At 38.0% G+C, this 18,649-nt stretch overlaps 1 protein-coding gene across 7 annotated transcripts in view; it reads left to right on the top strand.

Annotated features, from left to right (window-relative positions):
- Positions 1-18,649, top strand: part of PARP11 (poly(ADP-ribose) polymerase family member 11) — a 37,164-nt gene that overhangs the window by 13,091 nt on the left and 5,424 nt on the right. For 2 of the 7 annotated variants that reach the window (XM_014841755.3, XM_044756337.2), the window contains 5 exons: positions 10,749-10,877; positions 11,735-11,855; positions 14,340-14,415; positions 17,492-17,564; positions 17,641-17,771. In XM_014841755.3, the coding sequence (XP_014697241.1) occupies positions 10,749-10,877; positions 11,735-11,855; positions 14,340-14,415; positions 17,492-17,564; positions 17,641-17,771 (530 nt within the window). Of the gene's footprint in view, positions 1-8,609; positions 8,835-10,748; positions 10,878-11,734; positions 11,856-14,339; positions 14,416-17,491; positions 17,565-17,640; positions 17,772-18,649 lie in introns of all 7 variants that reach the window. The other 5 variants (XM_014841761.3, XM_014841758.3, XM_070494919.1 and 2 more) reach the window with 5 other exon arrangements.

Raw genomic sequence — 18,649 nt, 5'->3', positions numbered from 1 at the left:
CAGGGAAATGCAAATTAAAACCACAATGACATACCACGCTACATCTGTCTGTTAGATTGGCTAAAATGAAAAAGACTGACCATACAAAGTCTTGGTAAGTCTATGAAGCAACTAGAACTCTGATACACTACAGATGGGAATGTAAAATGATACATCCACTTTTTTAAAGTTTAGCAATTTCTTAGAAATTTAAACACACTCCTATCATATGATCCGGCCGTTGAACTGCGCGTTTACCCAGGAGAAAAAGAAAGCATATGTTTATACAAAGACTTGTACATCAAAGTTATAGCAACTTTATTTGTGATAGTAAAAACTGGAAACAACCCAGGTCTCCATCAGCAGGTAAATGGACAAATTGTGATATATTCATACAATGGGATACTACTCAGCAGTTGAAAGGAATTAACTCTTGACACACACAATAGCATGGATGGAACTCAAAATAGTCATGCTGATTGAAAGAAGCTAGACAGAAAAGGGTACATACTATATGACTCCATTATATAAATCTTTAGAAAAGGCAAACTAATTTATGACGACAGCAGGTTAGTGGGTGCCTAGAAGCAGGAGAGGGGGCATAAAGAAACTTTGGGGGTGATAGATATCTTTATCGCCTTGATTACAGTGATGGCTTAATGAGGGTATATGGTGTGAAAACATCAAATTGTATACTTCAAGTATGTGCAGTTTATTGTTTGTCAATTATACCTCAATAAAGCTGTTTAAAAAGATATCTATTGTTTTTTAATACAAAGTCTAGAAAGTAAAACTGCAAAATCTTTCATGGTGATTGGTGAAAGATACTGTGTCATGGTCAAAGATACTATGGCGTCACGTGCCTCGAGGCACATTTCTGGCAGACCAGGAGTAGATGAAAGAACTTAGGAAATTTGGCCCTTGTGCTTTCCTAGAGACTTTACCTATCCTGATTTTTGATAGAGATAGGAAAGCCTTTCAAGTAGTTCATCCATAATTTCTTGGGAATTTTCTTTTTGTCCACTATCTCTGCTTAGGCATCTAACCTTTTCCAGAATTTCCTTGTTGTTTCCTTCAGAATCTTTACTGTTGAAGCATCTTTTCAGAATAACTGTCATTTTTTTATTTGGCTGTACGAGTCCAATTCTTTGTTTCTTGTTTAAAGCTTTTAAAAGGAATAGCTTTATTTGATGTAATTCACATACCATACAATTAACAGACTTAAAGTGTGCAATTCAATATTTTTTAGTAGATTCCTAGGTTTGTGTAACCATTACCACAATTGAATGTTAGAACTTTTTTTTTTTTTTAAAGATTTTATTTTTCCCTTTTTCTCCCCAAAGCCCCCTGGTACATAGTTGTATATTCTTCGTTATGGGTCCTTCTAGTTGTGGCACGTGGGACGCTGCCTCAGTGTGGTTTGATGAGCAGTGCCATGTCCGCACCCAGGATTCGAACCAACGAAACACTGGGCCGCCTGCGGCAGAGTGCACGAACTTAACCACTCGGCCATGGGGCCAGCCCCGAATGTTAGAACATTTTTATCACTCCCAAGAGAAACCCCTACAACAGTCATTCACCTTTCTTCTTCTCCTTGCCAGCCCTAAGCAATCACTACTGTACTTTCTCTTTCTATAGATTTGCCTATTCTGTACATTTCAATGGAATCATACAATATGTGGTATTTTGCATCTCATATCTTTCATTTAGCAAAGTATTTTCAGAGTTCATGCATGTAGCCTTTGCTAGGGCTTCATTTCTTTTTAAGGCTGGATGATATTCCATTGTATTAAAGTTCCATATATTATTTATCCATTCATCAGTTGGTGGACATTTGGGTTGTTCCACTTTTTTGACTATTATGAATAATTCTTCTATGAATATTTGCATACAAGTTTTAGTGTAAGTGTATATTTTTGCTTTTCTTGGGTATCTATCTTGGAGTGGAATTACTGGGTTATATGTTAACTCTATGTTTAACTTTTTGTGCAAATCTTTCCAAAGTAGCTGCACCATTTTATGTTCCCACTAGTAGATATCTTACAATGTATGAAGGTGCCAATTTTTCCACATCCTCAGCAACACTCGTTATTGTCTGTCTTTTTGATTATGGACATCCTAAAATAAGTGTGAAGTGTTATTGTGGTTTTCATTTGCATTCCCTGATCACTAATGATATTGAGCATTTTCTCATGTGCTTATTGGCCATTTGTATATCTTTCAGGAAATTTCTATTCAAATCCTTTGCTCATTTTTATATTGGATTTGCCTATTTTTTATTGAGTTGTAAGAGTTCTTTATGTATTCCGGATACAAGTTCCTTATCATTTATGTGATTTGCAATTATTCTCTCCCTTTTTGTGAATTGTCTTTTCATTTTCTTGGAGGTGTCACTTACTGCACAAGGTTTTTTTATTTTGATATAGTCCAATTTATCTGTTTTTCTTTTGTTGCTTATGCTTTTGGTGTCATGTCTAAGAAACCACTGTGTAACTCAAGGTCACAAAGATCTATTCCTATATTTTCTTCTAAGAGTTTTATAGCTTTGGCTCTTACGTTTAGGACTTTGATCCATTTTAGTTGATTTTGATGTGTGATGTGAGGTAGGGGTCCATCTTCAGCTTTTTTCCATGAGGCTATCTGGTTGTCCCAAACTGACTGTTGAAAAGACTTGTCTTGGCACCTTTTTTGAAAATCGGTTGACCGTAAATGTAAGAGTTTATCTCTGGACTCTCAGATCTGTTTCATTGATCTTTACCTGTCCTCATGCCCGTCCTACCCTTGCTCTTTACTGTAGCTTTGTATTAAGTTTTGAAATCAGGAAATGTAAATCTTCCAAGTTTGTTCTTCCTTTTCAAGATTACTTGGCTATTCTGGGGCCTTTGCATTTCCATACAAATTTTAGGATCAACTTGTCAATTTCTGCAAGAAGGCTAGCATGGATTTTGTTAGGGATCACATTGAATCTGTACATCACTTTGGGAGCTATTGCCATCTGAACAATATTAAGTCTGATCCATGAACATGGGATGTCTTCTTTATTTAGATTTTCTTTATTTCAACAGTGTTATAAAGTTTTCGCTGTATACATCTTACACATCTTTCATCAAACTTGCGCTTAAGTAGTCTATTCTTTTTGGCATTGTTGTAAATGGAATTCTTTTCTTAATTTCATTTTTGGAATGTTCCTTGTTAATATATAGAGCTATAATTGAGTTTTGTATATTGATCTTTTATCTTGAAAACTTGCTGAACTTGTTTATTAGTTCTAGTAGTTCTTTAGTGGATTCCTTAGAACTTTCTACACAAAATCATGTCATCTGCAAATAGAGAGTCTTACTTCTTCCTTTCCAATTTGGATGCATTTTTATTTCTTTTGCTTGGCTAATTGCCTTGGCTAGAAGCTCCAGTACAATGTTAAATAGAAGTAATGGGAGCAGACATCCTCATTTTGTTCCCATAAAGTGATCAGTCTTTCAGCAGTAAGTATGATGTTAGCTATGGGGTTTTTGTAGATGTTCTTTATCAGGTTGAGAAAGTTCCCTTCTATTCTAGTTTTTTGACCATTGATATTGTGAAGGAGTTTTGGGTTTTGTCAAATTCTTTTTCTGTGTGTTAAAATGATCATATGTTCTTTGTTTTTTATTCTATTAATATAGCATATTACATTAATTGATTTTTTTTCTTTTTTCTTTTTTTTTTGGTCTGCTAAGCCAACCTTTTATTCCTAGGAAAAATCCCATTTGGTCATGGTGTACACCCCTTCTTATGTGTTGCAGGATTCAGTTTGCCAGTATTATGTTGAAGACTTTTTTTTCCCTGTATTCATAGGGACACTGGTCTCTAGTTTCCTTGTGATGTCTTTTTCTGGTTTTTGTATGAGGGTACTTTTAGCCTTGTGGAATGAGTTTGAGGAGTAGTCCTTCCTCTTTTATTTTTTGGAACACTTTGTGAAGCCTTGGTATTTGTTTTTCATTGAATATTTGCTAGATTCCACCAGTGAAGCTGTCTGGCACTAGACTTTGTGGAAAGTTTTTAAACCACTGATTTGACCTCTTAATGTATTATAGGCCTGTTCAGATTTTCTCTTTTTTCTTGAGTCAGTTTAATAATTTGTGTTTATCTAAGAATTTTCTCATTTCACCTGAGGTATCTTGGATACAGTTGTTTATAGTGTTCCTTTATAATCCTTTTTATTTCTGTAAGATGAGTATTGATGTCCCTTCTTTCATTCCTTAGTTTAGTAGTTTGAGTCTTCTCTCTTTTTTCCTTGTCAGTTTGAAGGTTTGTCAATTTTCTTTTTCTTTTCACATAAATGAACCTTTGGTTTTGTTGACTTTCTTGTTGTTTTCCTATTCTAACTTCATTTTTTTTTTCTTCTCTAACCTTTATTATTATTATCTTTTTTTGCTTGCTTTGGGTTTAGTTTCCTCTTTCTAGTTTCTTAAGATGGAATGTTAGTTTTCAATTTGAGATTTTTCTTCTTTTTTAATATGGGCATTTACAACTATAAATTTCCCTCTGAGCACTGCTTTAGCTGCATTTCCTAAGCTTTGGTATGTTGTATTTTAATTTTCATTCATCTCAAGATAGTTTTTAATTTCCCTGATGATTTATTTTTTGACCCATTGGTTATTTGGTATTGTGTTGTTTAATTTCACAGCTTTGTGAATTTCCCAATTTTCCTTCTGTTAATTGATTTGTAATTTAATTCCATTTTGGTTAGAAGACATAGTCTGTATGATTCTATTCCTCGTAAATTTGTTGAGACTTGTTTTATGGCATAACATATGGTAATGTCCTCTGGTTAACTGTAATCCCAGGAGGGTTCTTGACTCTCGCTGGTTCTCTGTATTGAATCTCTGCCTGTTCTGCCATTCTGCTTGTTTCAGAGCTTCAAGCCTCTTCTTTATTGTTTTTCACCAAGATTTTCTTTTCTTTTTTTTTTTTTTGATGGTCCTGTTAGGCATGAGATGCTCTACTCTCTGTTCCAAATAAAGTCAGTCTCTTCAGGTTGAGATGCGCAGGTCTTTGTCCTTGTGGTGTGCCTTTCTCCAATAGAACATCTATCTGCACCACTGCACCGGGAGCTGGGGTTGGGGCCCGCTTTTCCTGGAGTGACACTGCACTCTGCGTGGGTACTGGCTGGGAGGGGTGGTGGCAGCTCCTGGTCTTTCGTTTTGTTTAAAGAACAACTTTATTGAGATATAAATCACATACCATACAATTTGCCCTTTTAAAGTGTACAATTCAGTGTTTTTAGTATATTCACAGGGTTGTGCAACTATCACCACATCTAATTTTAGAACATTTTTGTTTCCCCTAAAAGAAACCTCACATGCAGTCAATCCCCGTACCCTACTCCCCACTCTCACTCCTAGACAACCACTAATCTGCTTTCTGTCTCTATGGATTGGCCTAGTCTGGATATTTCATATACATGGAAGTGTACAATGTGTTACCTTCTGTGTCTGGATTGTTTCTCTTAGCATAGATTTTCGAGGTTCATTCATGTTATATGTGAATCAGCATTTCATTTCTTTTTATTGCTGAGTAATCCACTGTATGGATAGACCACGTTTTGTTTATCCATTCATCAGTAGATGGATGTTTGGGTCGTTTCCACTTTTTGCTATTATGAGTAATGATGCTATGAACATTCATGTACAAGTTTTTATGTGCACAAATGTTTTCATTTCTCTTGGGTGTATACCTAAGAGTAGTATTGCTGGGTTTTGTGGTAACTCCGTTTAAATTTTTGAGGAGCTGCCAAACTATTTTCCACAGTGGCTGCACCTTTTTTTCTTTTTTGGTGAGGAAGATTGGCCCTGAGCTAACATCTGTTGCCAATCTTCCTCTTTTTGCGTGAGGAATTGTTGCTGAGCTAACATCTGCACAGTGGCTGCACCATCTTACATTCCCGCCAGCATGGTACGAAGGTTTCAATTTCTCCGTATCCTCACCAACACTAGTTATGGTCTGTCTTTTTGATTCTAGCCATTCTGGTGGGTGTGAAATGGTGTCTCATTGTGGTTTTGATTTGCATTTCCCTAATGTCTAGTGATGTTAAGCATCTTTTCAAGTACTTACTGGCTATTTATGTATCTTCCAAAGAAATGTCTATTGATATCCTTTGCCTATTTTTAAATTGGGTTGTTCATCTTTTTGTTATTGAGTTATAGAGTTCTTTATATTTTTTTGAATGTAAGTCTCTTATTAGATATATGATTTGCAAATATTTTCTCCCATTCTGCAGGTTGTCTTTTCACTTGCTTGATGGTATCATTTGCAACATAAAAGCTTTTAACTTGGATATAGTCCATTGTATCTATTTTTTCTTTTGTTACTTGTGCTTTTTTTAATTGAAGTCATAATAGTTTCTAACATTGTGACATTTCAGGTGTACATTATTATGTATCCATCACCTTATATATGTGCCCCTTTACCCTTTTTGGCCAACCCCCCTCCCCTCTGGTAACCACTGATCCTGGTCTTCTTCGCTTACTCCTCTTGGCATGAAATCTCTACCCGCTGAGCAAACTGGGGCTGTAGCAGTCGGGTAGTATTCTTAGCCTGCTGGGCCAGGAGCTGAGCTTCCGCCAAATGAGAGTGGACCGGCTAAAGGAAAGGAGACCAGCCTGCTGCATGTGCCTGCCCAGGATAGACCCCTGCACCTCTGGGGTGAATGGATGAGAAACACAAGCAGCCTGTGCCCTCCAGGGTGAAACTAGCCCCAGACTGGGAGCTGGAGGCAAAGGGAGCTCCTGTCTTGTCTGCACACACCTCCGGTGGACCTTCTGTAACACAGAGCTGGTGGGGTGCGGGTAATGGAGCAGATGGCGGTGCAAGTGCCACGGACATTTGCCTGTTCTGACTGAGATTTAGTAGATTTTCTTGAATAAATGTTTCTTCATTTGCTGTATGCCCTTAGGACAATTTCCAGAGACTTTAAATTTGTTTATTTGTTCAAATAATGTTCATCTGTTCAAATGTGGTTTTGCTGGGGAGAGGATCCTCTGAACTCTTACCTTGTCATTCTAAAATTTCCACCCCATCTTTAAGCTTTTAATATCAGATTTTGGATCTTCTTTCTGTAAAAGACAAGGAAGTTTTCATTACCAAATATGATTTCCTCAAGATATTATGTTTATATTAACAACAGAAATTACACTTTGTTTATTGTAGTGAACTTACCAGAAAGCTTTCATCCAGTCTGCAAGGTGGCATTACTTTTCTCCGATGAACCAGGATTTTGACTTTAAACTCATTTTCCACGTGGCCTTTCAATCTGATGATCCAGACTGTTCCCAGGCTCCATAAATACTCCCTTTGGAATAGATAGCGTTAGGGACAGGTCCCACCAGCATACCCATCGCACTTGAAAATTTACAAAATGCATTTCCATTTCATCCTAGCTTTTTTCCTTCAGAGCCTGACGTGCAGGAAGTATCAGTATCTGCCAATTAAAAACTGGAAAATCAAGACAGAGTACGGCATTGTGGCTGAACTACTTGACTCAGCTAACATTTATTAATTGCCCACTACGTGGCAGGCAGCTTGCACACGTTCCTTTTGTTGCCTGTAAGTGTGTTTTAACCTAGATCCATTATTGCTCTGGTTACAGTATTTTAAAGTTGTTAATTAAACTGGACTCACTCTTTGAGCCTAATTACACAGAATGGCCATTCCTTTGGAGAGGAACGTTATTGTAGAAAACTGTAAGATGTAATCTTATGGACTGAGTCTTTGGGAAGAAAGCCACAGCATCTGTGAAGCAAAGCAGTCCTATTGGGCACTGGCCCCAGGAGAGAAGGGACAACGGTCCGTAAGTGAAATGACACGGAGGGGGTCGGCAGCGTCGGGAAGAGAGGCACTCAGGAGGCCTTGGGTGTCTCTTCAGTCTTCTTTGTCCTGCTAGTTCCAGGATGCTAGACAAAATCATTGTATTTTCGCTGCTTCAGTTTTTTGCCAACTTTAATTGTTTAATAATGACTTCTGCACCTCGGCTTGTGGAGGAAAATAATAGTAGAAATCGACATGGAATTTTACACACTCGGAAATGCTTTAGGAATGTTCAATGCAGTGGTCCCTGTCCATAGTGCTGCCCTGTCTAAAGTAAGGATGAGATCCGTCTGTCCGAGGTCCCACCCAAAGCTGGTTATGGCAAGAAGTTCTCAAAGAACTTTGGCAAAACACCTTCGCTGGTAACCTGGCTTGAAGTGTGATCTTCGGGCCAGTGTGACGGAGCAATGCGCACAGGTTGGCTGCGTGCTGTATAAAGACTGCCTTTCTATTTCCCGTTCCCTTTGCTAATAGAGAAAAGACAACTCATAAGCCAAATATTTATCTTAACTATTAGCTTCAAACTCATTCTTCCAAATTGTTCTGGTTATTTTCAGAAGACACACGAAATTTAGGCCACTCTTGCTTTCTTTCTCTCTCACAGTAAAATGGCCAAATGCTGCGAACAGCAATAGAAGGGAGAACGGGCGTTGTGAGTGGTTACCCTGTGCAGTTGATCTTAAGTATTAAATCATTGCCTTTATTATTTGGTTAAAATATATAAGGTAAATAATGGGTCCTAAACCTGAAGCTTTTGATCCTAGGGTGTTCTATTTTTCGTTTCTTAGCAGCCAATCAACTTTAAGACATGAAGGAAAAATCTGGAAAGTAATCATAAAGCATTCCTTGGAGAGAGTTTCCAAACATGAGTAGAAAATAACCAGTGCCCTCATTAAGCTCAGGTACTGTACTTGGTACTTTACTGCGTTATCTCACTCATTTCCAACAACGACCCAGTGAGAAGGGAGCCTTTAACCTCCACTCTGTGAAGAGGAAACTGTGGCCTAGACAAGGTAACGGAAACTTATCCCAGGTCACACACCTTCTGGAAACAGGATGGACCTTTGAAATATGGATATTTTCTGGGGCTGGCCCGGTGGTGTAGTGGTTAAGTTCACGCTCTCCACTTTGGCAGCCCAGGGTTCGTGGGTTCAGATCCCAGGTGTGGACCTACACACCCCTTATCAAACCATGCTGAGGCAGCATCCCACATACAAAGTAGAGGAAGATTGGCACAGATGTTAGCTGAGCGACTGTCTTCTTCAAGCAAAGAGAGGAGGATTGGCAATGGACGTTAGCTCAGGGCCAATCTTCCTGACCAAAAAATAAATAAATAAATTTCCCAATTACCCAAGTAGGACATATTTCTTGTGGAAAAAAAAATCAAAAGATTTAGGAAATCAAATTTTTGACAGCTCACCAATAACCATATATGTTTGTGTGTGTCTGATTAAACACACACACACAGAAAAGTCTGAATGATACATAGTAAGTTGGTAGCATTGGTCAACCCTGGAGAAGGAAGGTGGCAAGGTGCCAGGAATAGATGTGATGGTCAAAAGAGTCTTTAGGTGTATCTTGAATGTTCTGATTTTTTGCAAGGAGAATGTTTTTGTATATTAGTTATGCAAATTTAAATTAATAATTTAAAAACTCTTAAAGAATGGAGACAGAAAGCCACATTCCAGATAAAGTTTACTCTTCTTTGACTAACCTCTTTGCCCCTTTTCTGGTTGGCCTTCTCTTCCTCGTAACCTCCACCCAAGTATGTTAACACTTTTCAAAGATCATGTGTACAGGACTTACTTGATGCAGTGTGATTATAAAGTCGTGGGTAATGTAGCCTAAGGCAGTCTACCATGGTGGTTCAGTGCACAGACTCTGGGTCAGACTGCTGGGTTTGAGTCCTGGCTTCCCCATTGTATGACCTCTCTGTGCCCCAGTTTCCTCATTTATAAATTTGGGATAATAATTTCACCTGTCTTACGGGATTGTTCCAAGGCCTAAACAAGTTACTATCTGTACAGTCCTTAGAACAGCGCGTGGCACATACTCAGAGCCATATAATGGTTAGTTACTATTGTTATTATTATCCTAACACTCAGAAAAAACTATGATAAATTGTTGTACATGCCTGCAGACGTTTTTCTGTGTGTGTGCATACAGACATACACACACACATGTACATACACATACGTTTATATGGGTGAGCATAGATGTTCTTTTTAGTAAAATTGGATCACACTGGGGGCTGGCCCGGTGTCGTGGTGGTTAGGTTCGTGCACTCCACTTCAGCTGCCTGGGGTTTGCAGGTTCAGATCCCAGGCAGGGACCTAGCACTGCTCGTCAAGCCACGCTGTGGTGGTGTCCCATATAAAATAGAGGAAGATTGGCACAGATGTTAGCTCAGAGATGATCTTCCTCACAAAAACAAATTGGATCATACTATTTCTGCTTATTGTGACCTTCTTTTGTACTCAACACTATATATTATAAACATCCTTCCGGGCCATTAAATGAAATAATGAACGTTTAGAACAAAACTCAGAAGTATTTGGTCTTAACTAGTTGTGATAGCATAGATCCTTTTGACCAAATACATGAAGATAAGATCAGACAGAAGTGTCACCATGCTGGCAATCTGGAGTGCTTACAGATGTTGATACAGCTTGCTTAACTGGCTGAGTGGGCGTTGATACACCCTACCTGAGTGTATTATTGCTTGTCTTATTTGTTGAGCAATGGTAGTCAGCCTTTGTGAACGTTTATCTTCAGAGCTAGTATGCATGATAGAATGCTATTTTTAAAGTGTCACTGTGGAAAAGACTCTTGGAATACAGTTCTTCATAAGAAGAACAATGATGTGTAAAAAGCACATTGGTTATTAAGAAAAGTATTTCTTCCTTCACCTCTTTCTGGCTTTTCAGGAAATGTTTCACAAAACAGAAGAATTGTTATCCGGAAGGACAGACAGCGAGATGGATGAGATGGACACCTCAGACACGCAGTGGGGCTGGTTTTACTTGGCGGAGTGTGGGAAGTGGCACATGTTTCAGGTATCTCCTGTCCTCGAATGTAGCACAAGAGTTGAGATCCACTTAGCGTCATCTTGCTGATGTCTAAAATGAGTGTGAATGCAGAACCTAAAAGAAATGAAACCTGAAGGAAATCAGCCTAACTAAAAGAAAAATTAGAAATTCTTCTAGTTCTTTTCCTTTTCTTTTCCCCAGGTTTTCACAATAATTTATTTAGAAGAAACTGTGTGTTTACTGTGTGTACAGAGGGCGAATATGACTGAGAGTTGCATGGTGTCAGTACATCTGAGCAACTCCAAGTTTGATTTGGTGGACAAAGAGAAAGGGAAGAGAACAAGCCCATATTAAACGCCTTCTGTACGCCAGGTATTATGTTAGGTGTTGTACATGTATCTTATCCTTTATGCTCACAAGAACTCCGAAGCAGATCTGAACACTCTGTCTTACAGCCAAAGAAAGTGAAACTCAGCAAAGTGAACATAATTTATCCAGAGTCACACACAGCTAGTCAGTGCTTAAGCTAAGATTTCAACCCATACTCAGAAGCTTGTGGTCTTCTTTACTCACAAGACTACTTAAAGAAGATTTCATTTGAGCCACTTGAGAAGTATAATGATTGTAACAATTTGTGAAAATTGTAATAATTTGGAAAAAGGGACTGTAACCAGTTGTTGAAGTTCCTTTGCTAGAAATCCTCGCACCATTTTCAGTGTGCTGGCTTAGCCGGGCTTCTCCCCCATGTGTTGGGAACTAGAACAGGAGATTAGTGAGTTTCCCTCCTCCCGCCATTCTCTGTCTCTGTGACCACAGTACCACCTCTGTGGCCAAGCCATTAATGTGAACAGCTGGTAAATGAAACTTTCTGGTTTGTCTTAAAGCCGGATACCAACATTCAGTGTTCAGTTAGCAGTGAAGATATCGAAAAAAGCTTCAAAACAAACCCTTGTGGCTCCATTTCTTTTACTACTTCCAAATTCAGCTACAAGATAGACTTTGCAGGTATGTTTTTTTCCCTAATAGTTGTGTGTTTTTAGTATATTGATATGGTAAAATCTATAGCTCTGAAGATCAGGATTAGTTAATATATTTGTAAACAGTGAAGTAAATCATTTTGTAATACACAAAAATACCTCTGTCAAAACTCAAGGTTCAAAACCTTCTTGAGCAACATCACCTTTGATAAAGGAGTATTTATATACTTATAGATACTAATGTATATGGAGATTATCATATATTTTGATTTTATGTAATGCTTCTCTTCTAAGGAACATAAAACACTTTTTAGTTGTTGTTTTATTCATCATCCCATCAGTCTTTTGAAATAGGTAGGAACTTTTTTATTTTAAGGATCAATCTGAGAGGTTAAGGGACAGAGTCGTAGGTAGCTGGTGATAGTTTTAAGACCAAACCTCAGCTGAATAACCCATCTCTTGGTGTCCTTGCCAGAAATCTTTCTTCAGTGGACATTGCCTTCTGCCATTTTCTGATTTCATTGGTCTCCACAGATGAGCCACTTTGGATCTCATCTCTGATGTATGGGCATGTTTCTAGGTATCCCAGGGAAAACCTGTTGGATTCAGCCCCTGCAGTTTCAAGCTGCTAGCTTTAGCTGTTTGCTGCTAGAGGCAAACACGACCTGGATGGGAGCCTTCTTAACGGAGGTACATTTTGGTTGCTCCGCAGTTCAGTGCTCTGGCTGTTCTTTCCCAGTGTCTGTGACTAGTGTCTTTATGACAGAGTTAGTGTGTATTTTGCTGGGGTGGGGCGGTGAAACCATAGGAAAGTCCCTTGGGTGAGCCAAGGCCCAGAAATAGTGAAAGGGGTTATCTGGTAAGAAGTGATGCAACCAAGTCTGTGGGTTGTTGCCCACCAAAGTGTTTTTACTTTTATCAAGAGTTAAACCATTAGATTCTTACTCCTGACTAACCATAACTTTTTTTAGGGCTTTAGGCAAATAGGCCGCCTTTAAGGGGCCCTGGCATTTGTCTTCCTGCTGCAGTCTAGGCAGAAGGTGCCTGGTGGGCACGTTAGTCTTGTGTACAACTGCCAGTTTGAAGCAATACTGAGACATAATGACACCAAACACATTAGGCTTCATGGAGAGGATGAAGTTTGTCAAAGCATTTGGGAGATAATTCAGCAAGCCACCTGTTTCTGAAAGGATATTTTCTAGTAAACTGTCGTTTTTTGAAGCTCTCAGACAATGCAGTTTATTAAAAAAAAATCTTTATCAAAGAACAGGAGTAACATATAATACTTCAAGTTCCCCAACCCTCTGTATAATGATACTGTTTCAAAGGTATAGGTATTCACACTTTATATGTACTATTTGCAAAATAGCCCCAACCATTCTGCCACAGCCAGCTAAGTTCTCTATAAAGATAATGAAAAGTAAACTCAAAATGAGGTGCTGTAAGAAGCAGACACCACAGGCGTCGCTCCACGTGCTGAGAAGATCGTGCTTCCCCCTGTGCGGCTGTGATGCCGATGTGTGCAGAGCCGAGCGCTGACGCGCTTAGCACAGCATTTGCCTGCGTGGGTTTGGAATGAAATGATGCCAATTAGACAAGATAAACTGACTGGAATCTCGCGTTAAGACTTAGGACTTGACTTTGTGGGAATGAAGAAACGGACCTGATAACTATTGCCATAGCTAAGGCATACATGAAAGAAGAAAATAATACTTTGTTAGTTAATTAGTCTTTTATCACTAGAATCTCATACTGTCATGTGCTGCATTAGGATGTTTCGGTCAATGACACACCACATATATGGTGGTGGTCCCATAAAATTACTCCCATACGGCCTAGGTGTGATGTAGGCCACACCCTCTAGGCTTGTGTAAGTGCATTCTGTGATGTGTGCACAGCCACACGTTTCTCAGAACATATCCCTCTTGTTAAGCAATGCATGACTATATAAGTATGTATTGAGTCTAGCTAGGTTTTCTATTTTTTGGTTTAGCTATACCATTTAAAGAGAAGGTAAAAAATGTACAGATTTTTGAAATTCTGTGAATTGTGCAAGTTTTATAATGGTAATGTATCTTTTTTATCATTTCCAAAATTTTTGGAGAAATCAAAGTACATTTTCCGCTTAATAAACTAACCAGAGGATTCAGTACTATAGTTTCTTTCTCTTCCTAGTACTCTTAATTTTCCTAAGTTTAGAACTTTTCTGTTTGAGTGTCAGGTTAACCTAAGTATGATACAGAAAGGAATAGACCCTGCACACGGAGCAGTGTGTGGGATTAGCATCCTTATGTCTGAGCTTAGCTCAGGCAGTGAAGCTGTGCTCCTTGATGGACACTTTTATGAGATGATAACTAGATATGTGGTAAAGCATCCTTAGCATACTGTGCTCGTCAGCTCCTCCCAGAGCTCCGTGATTCCTGGTCATCGTGTAGTGTGGCTACAGATCTTCGTGACAGTTTAGTACAATGTGTTTCTATGACTTATCTGATATCTTTGTCTTTGTATACAGAAATGAAGCAAATGAATCTCACCACTGGAAAACAGCGCTTAATAAAAAGAGCCCCCTTTTCTATCAGTGCTTTCAGGTACTGGAAGAGAATAGGGGTGGAAAGGGTGGGCTTTTCCTCTCCCTCTTTCTTAATACTTGACAGAGGAACAAATAGACTGAAATGTTTTGATAGATTATTTAATGATCTTAATATTGATCTTTTCATTACTGAATTTCATATTAGTCAATGAAATAGCAATATGAGTATTTTCTACTTATGTTTCCTCTCCTGTTATCCTTTTCATTTTCCCTTATATATTTATATTTTTCAATTCTTTAGAAAGTTTGCATGGTAGTTACAAAATGCCTTACTTATAGTATCTGCTATAAATTGTTAAAATAACCTACTGAAGTAAGTTTGAATTAATTTGGAAATACTCTCACAGAACCATCCAGTTATTTGGGCCATAAATTCTAGGTAGTTGCCCACTTGGTCTCCACCTCCACTGACCCCCATGGGGCAACTCCTAGAAGTAATTGCAAATCTGTGGTAACTCAGAGAGACCCAAGGAAGATGGGAGTACAATGGGACGACAGCACATCCACTTGTTCCCTGGACCTGGGTTGCAGGTTTTCCTTTTTGCTGTCTCTGGGTGTATACAGCCTGAAAAGAGAGGTATAAGTGCCAGGAGAGAATAAATATTTGTTTTTCATGTGAATGTAATTGAAAGGAAAAATCTTAGAGCATGTCTCCTGTTTTCTGGAATGATTCCTCAGGCAAGTGTTGAAATTCCTGCTGTTCAAAGAATTTAAATTGAAATAGAAAAAAAATGCTGATATATAAATTGTAGGGGATATCATTTGCTCCTTCCAAGGAGATACTTGGAAAGGATAAGAGTAAGGAAAGAAATGTTTTAAGTTTCTATCAGTGTGTTTCTTAACACTTTTGGCTTATATTTGAGCATCATGATTTAAAAGTTATTCAAGTACTTGTACAATGAATGCTCTAGTACTTCTGAAGAATATAGAGAGGGTAGTTTCCTTACCAGCTACATCATATCCTCATTCTTAAGTCCAAGGAATATAATCAAGGCATTACTTATCTTCAAGGAGTATGTAATCTGAGAGGAAAATGAGACATAATAAGGGAAAATGTTATTGTCACTGTATGTTATTATATCTGGGATATTGAAGTGGGGAGAAGAAGCACGTGATGGGGTCAAGCACTTTGTTCTGTCATAGACTGTACAAACCATAGGACCAAGACAAGAGAGGGAGAGAACTGACCAGAATGGAGGCAGTGAGCAGGACAGTAAAAGAGGTGGAACCGTTAGGTAGGATACAGGAGTGTGATGAGGGAGAGTAGAAGCGGGTATCGAAGTGTTTATTTCTTTATTGCAGGGATATATTGAGCATTTATCAATAGGAGGTGAATAGTACATGTTTCCTATTGGCAAAGAGTTTACAGTTAATTAAGGCTATGGGCTACATAAAATTTTTTTTAAATTTCCATAGCTAAAAGGTACTTTAGGCAAAGTGAAAAAAAAAAAAAAAACCTAGGAAAACTATTGTTACTTATTATCACAGTCAAAGGGTTCATAGCTGTAGTATATGAAGTACTTCTAGGAATTGCTAAGTAGACCAACAACCCATTGGAAAAATGAGCAAAGAATTTGAACAGTTTATACAACCTAACTCGTAGTAAGAGAAATACAAATTATACCAGACTATTTTTTACTATCAGATTAACAAAAATTCAAAAGTTTGATAATATACCTTTTTTGGAGAAGTTTTTGGAAAATAGGTATTCTCTACATTTTTGATGGGAATGTCAATGAGTATAACTGTCAAGGAGGGAATTTGGGCAGTATCTGTCAAAATCATGAATAAATATATTTTTTGACCCAAAAATTCCATTTCCAAGATGTTATCCTACAGATAGACTAGTGGATATGTAAAATGAGAAATGGGAAAACTTCTTCTTTGCAGCATTCTGTTAACAGTAGCAAAAAGTTGAAGACAAGTGAAATATTATCAACAGGGACTTGTTACATAGATTATGGCGTATCCATACAATGGAATTCTATGCATCTGTAAAATAAAATGCACTTATTCATTCAGAGGTGCTTGTTGAGTGGCTTCATGTGCCAGGCTCTGTGTAGGGACTGGGAATGAGGATGCTTTCTATCTACAGAGATGGAAAGATCTCTAAAAGCATATTAAGTGAAAAAGAAAAAAGCTGCAAAAAACAGGTTTATGTTACTATTTGTGTGGGGAGAAAAATTGATTTGGGTTAACCCAAAGGAGTTCTGGAAGAATCCCCAAAGACTGAAAACAATGATGACTTGGAGTTGGGCAAGAGGTGAGAATAAGACAGACCAATGACTGGAGTGGGAGGGAAACTATTCACTTTACTTCTTTATGCTTATTAATTTTTAAATCATATGATTAGATGATCTTTTCAAAAATTAAAATGAGTTTAAAAATTTAAGCTGAGGATGGGCTTGAAATTTGTGAATTTCTTCCAGGAATCTCCTGTCAGCAGAGAGGATTAGTGTGTCCATTTCAGCCTTTTGCCATTAAGCCCCCCGACTGACTGTCTTCTTTGCTCACATCCACTGGCTTGAACATGGTAGATGGTCTCTAGAAGTTTCGCTGACTGACTGCACTAAGTGAATAATGTGGGCTGTGGGAGGCAGTGGGCCACAAACAGAAAGCTTTAGTTTTGAGTTAGGTCTTGAAGGACTTTGAACACATGGCTCAGGAGTTTCGATTTTATTTAATAGACAGTATAAATCTGTTCAAGAGATGGTTTTTTTTGAATCAAGAGTTTGATTTTCTTCTTGTAAATTCCTTTTCTTTGTCTAAAATCTTCCTTGCATTTTAAAGAAATTCTGGCAATTTTAGAAAAACGACAGAATTAAACAATTGTTTTTGAAATTTTGATGTTATGTAGGATTGGACGTTTTCCATGAAGCTTCTCGACTCAGCACCTAAACAGTAGACACAGTAGACATTCAATAAGAGTTTTAAACTAAAGAAACCAAGGGCCACACTTCATTTCATTTGTCACAATACCTCAAACATGAAAATTTAGCTTTGGAGAAAAGGCTGGATTGTTGACAATGATTATAATCCGCTTCTAATATTTTGTTCTGTCTTTTGCTATTTAGTTATATCTGTGAAAACGAGGCTATCCCCATGCCGCCACACTGGGAGAATGTGAATACTGAAGTACCCTATCAGGTAAGAGCAGAACTGACTGTAACGTGAAAGAGATTGGAAAGGACCCCAATAAAACTGTGCAAACTTCTTTTTCCAGCTTATTCCTTTGCACAATCAAACACATGAATATAATGAAGTTGCTAGTCTCTTTGGGAAAACAATGGATCGCAACAGAATTAAAAGAATTCAGAGAATTCAAAACCTAGACTTGTGGGAGTTCTTTTGCAGGTGAGACAGTTTCTGATCTGAACCCTGTCCTTGGCCTCTAAGACTTCTATAGTTTTAGAGATAGTGAAGCACAAATGTGTAATTGTATTAGTTTTCAGTGGTGCCACGGGAACTGTGTAGACTCACTGTGTTTTCCTCTTGCCTATTTGGACCTGATCTCAGCCGTCATCGTCAGCATTCTCAGGGAGTCAAAGAGAGCTGCTGGGTATGAAAATGCCAGGCATTGCTTAGAAGGTTGTAGAGCGATGCTACAGGTCAGTCTCTTCAGCACCCCTAGAAGCTCGCTCTCCTGTCAAGGCTTAGGACTTGTGCATCTTGGCTGACATCAGCATTGTAAAGGAATCTGGGAAGCTGCTTAGTTTTGTTGATATGACTTTCTTGGCTCAGACTTTTTTGTTGAATTAGAAGTCTCTCAAACAGTATTGAGGTTTTTTTTTTTAACAATTACACTATCTTGCGTGTATTCATTTACTTGTTTAGTTTTGAAGGACATTGTAAAAACTGCCTTCACATTTCCTACTTGGCCCAAAGTTTATGTTGTAGATTTAAAATCTCAATTAGTTACTCAATTTAGGTTAGAAATGACTCATTGGCTTGTTCAGTGTGCACTTAACCTAAAAATCAAGCCCATTACAGAAAACTTAAAGATATTGTCCAAATTAATCTGTTATGCTGTATTTTATTATAATGTTATTTAAATTAAGTGGTTTTCAGAAATATTTGTATTAAATTTGTGTATGAGATTTGATTTTTAATATTTTTTAATATGAGCAAACTTAATATTTATTCAGAAAAATTTCAAATAATAGAGTTTAATATAATTATCCCCTGCGTATCGTCCATCCTGATTTAACATTTATCAGGATTTATCGCACGTA

Source organism: Equus asinus, chromosome 22 (assembly GCF_041296235.1).
Source record: "Equus asinus isolate D_3611 breed Donkey chromosome 22, EquAss-T2T_v2, whole genome shotgun sequence".
NCBI classification, from domain to species: Eukaryota; Metazoa; Chordata; class Mammalia; order Perissodactyla; family Equidae; genus Equus; species Equus asinus.
Note: the sequence above shows the minus strand (reverse complement) of the source record. Positions and strands in the feature narration are given on the sequence as shown.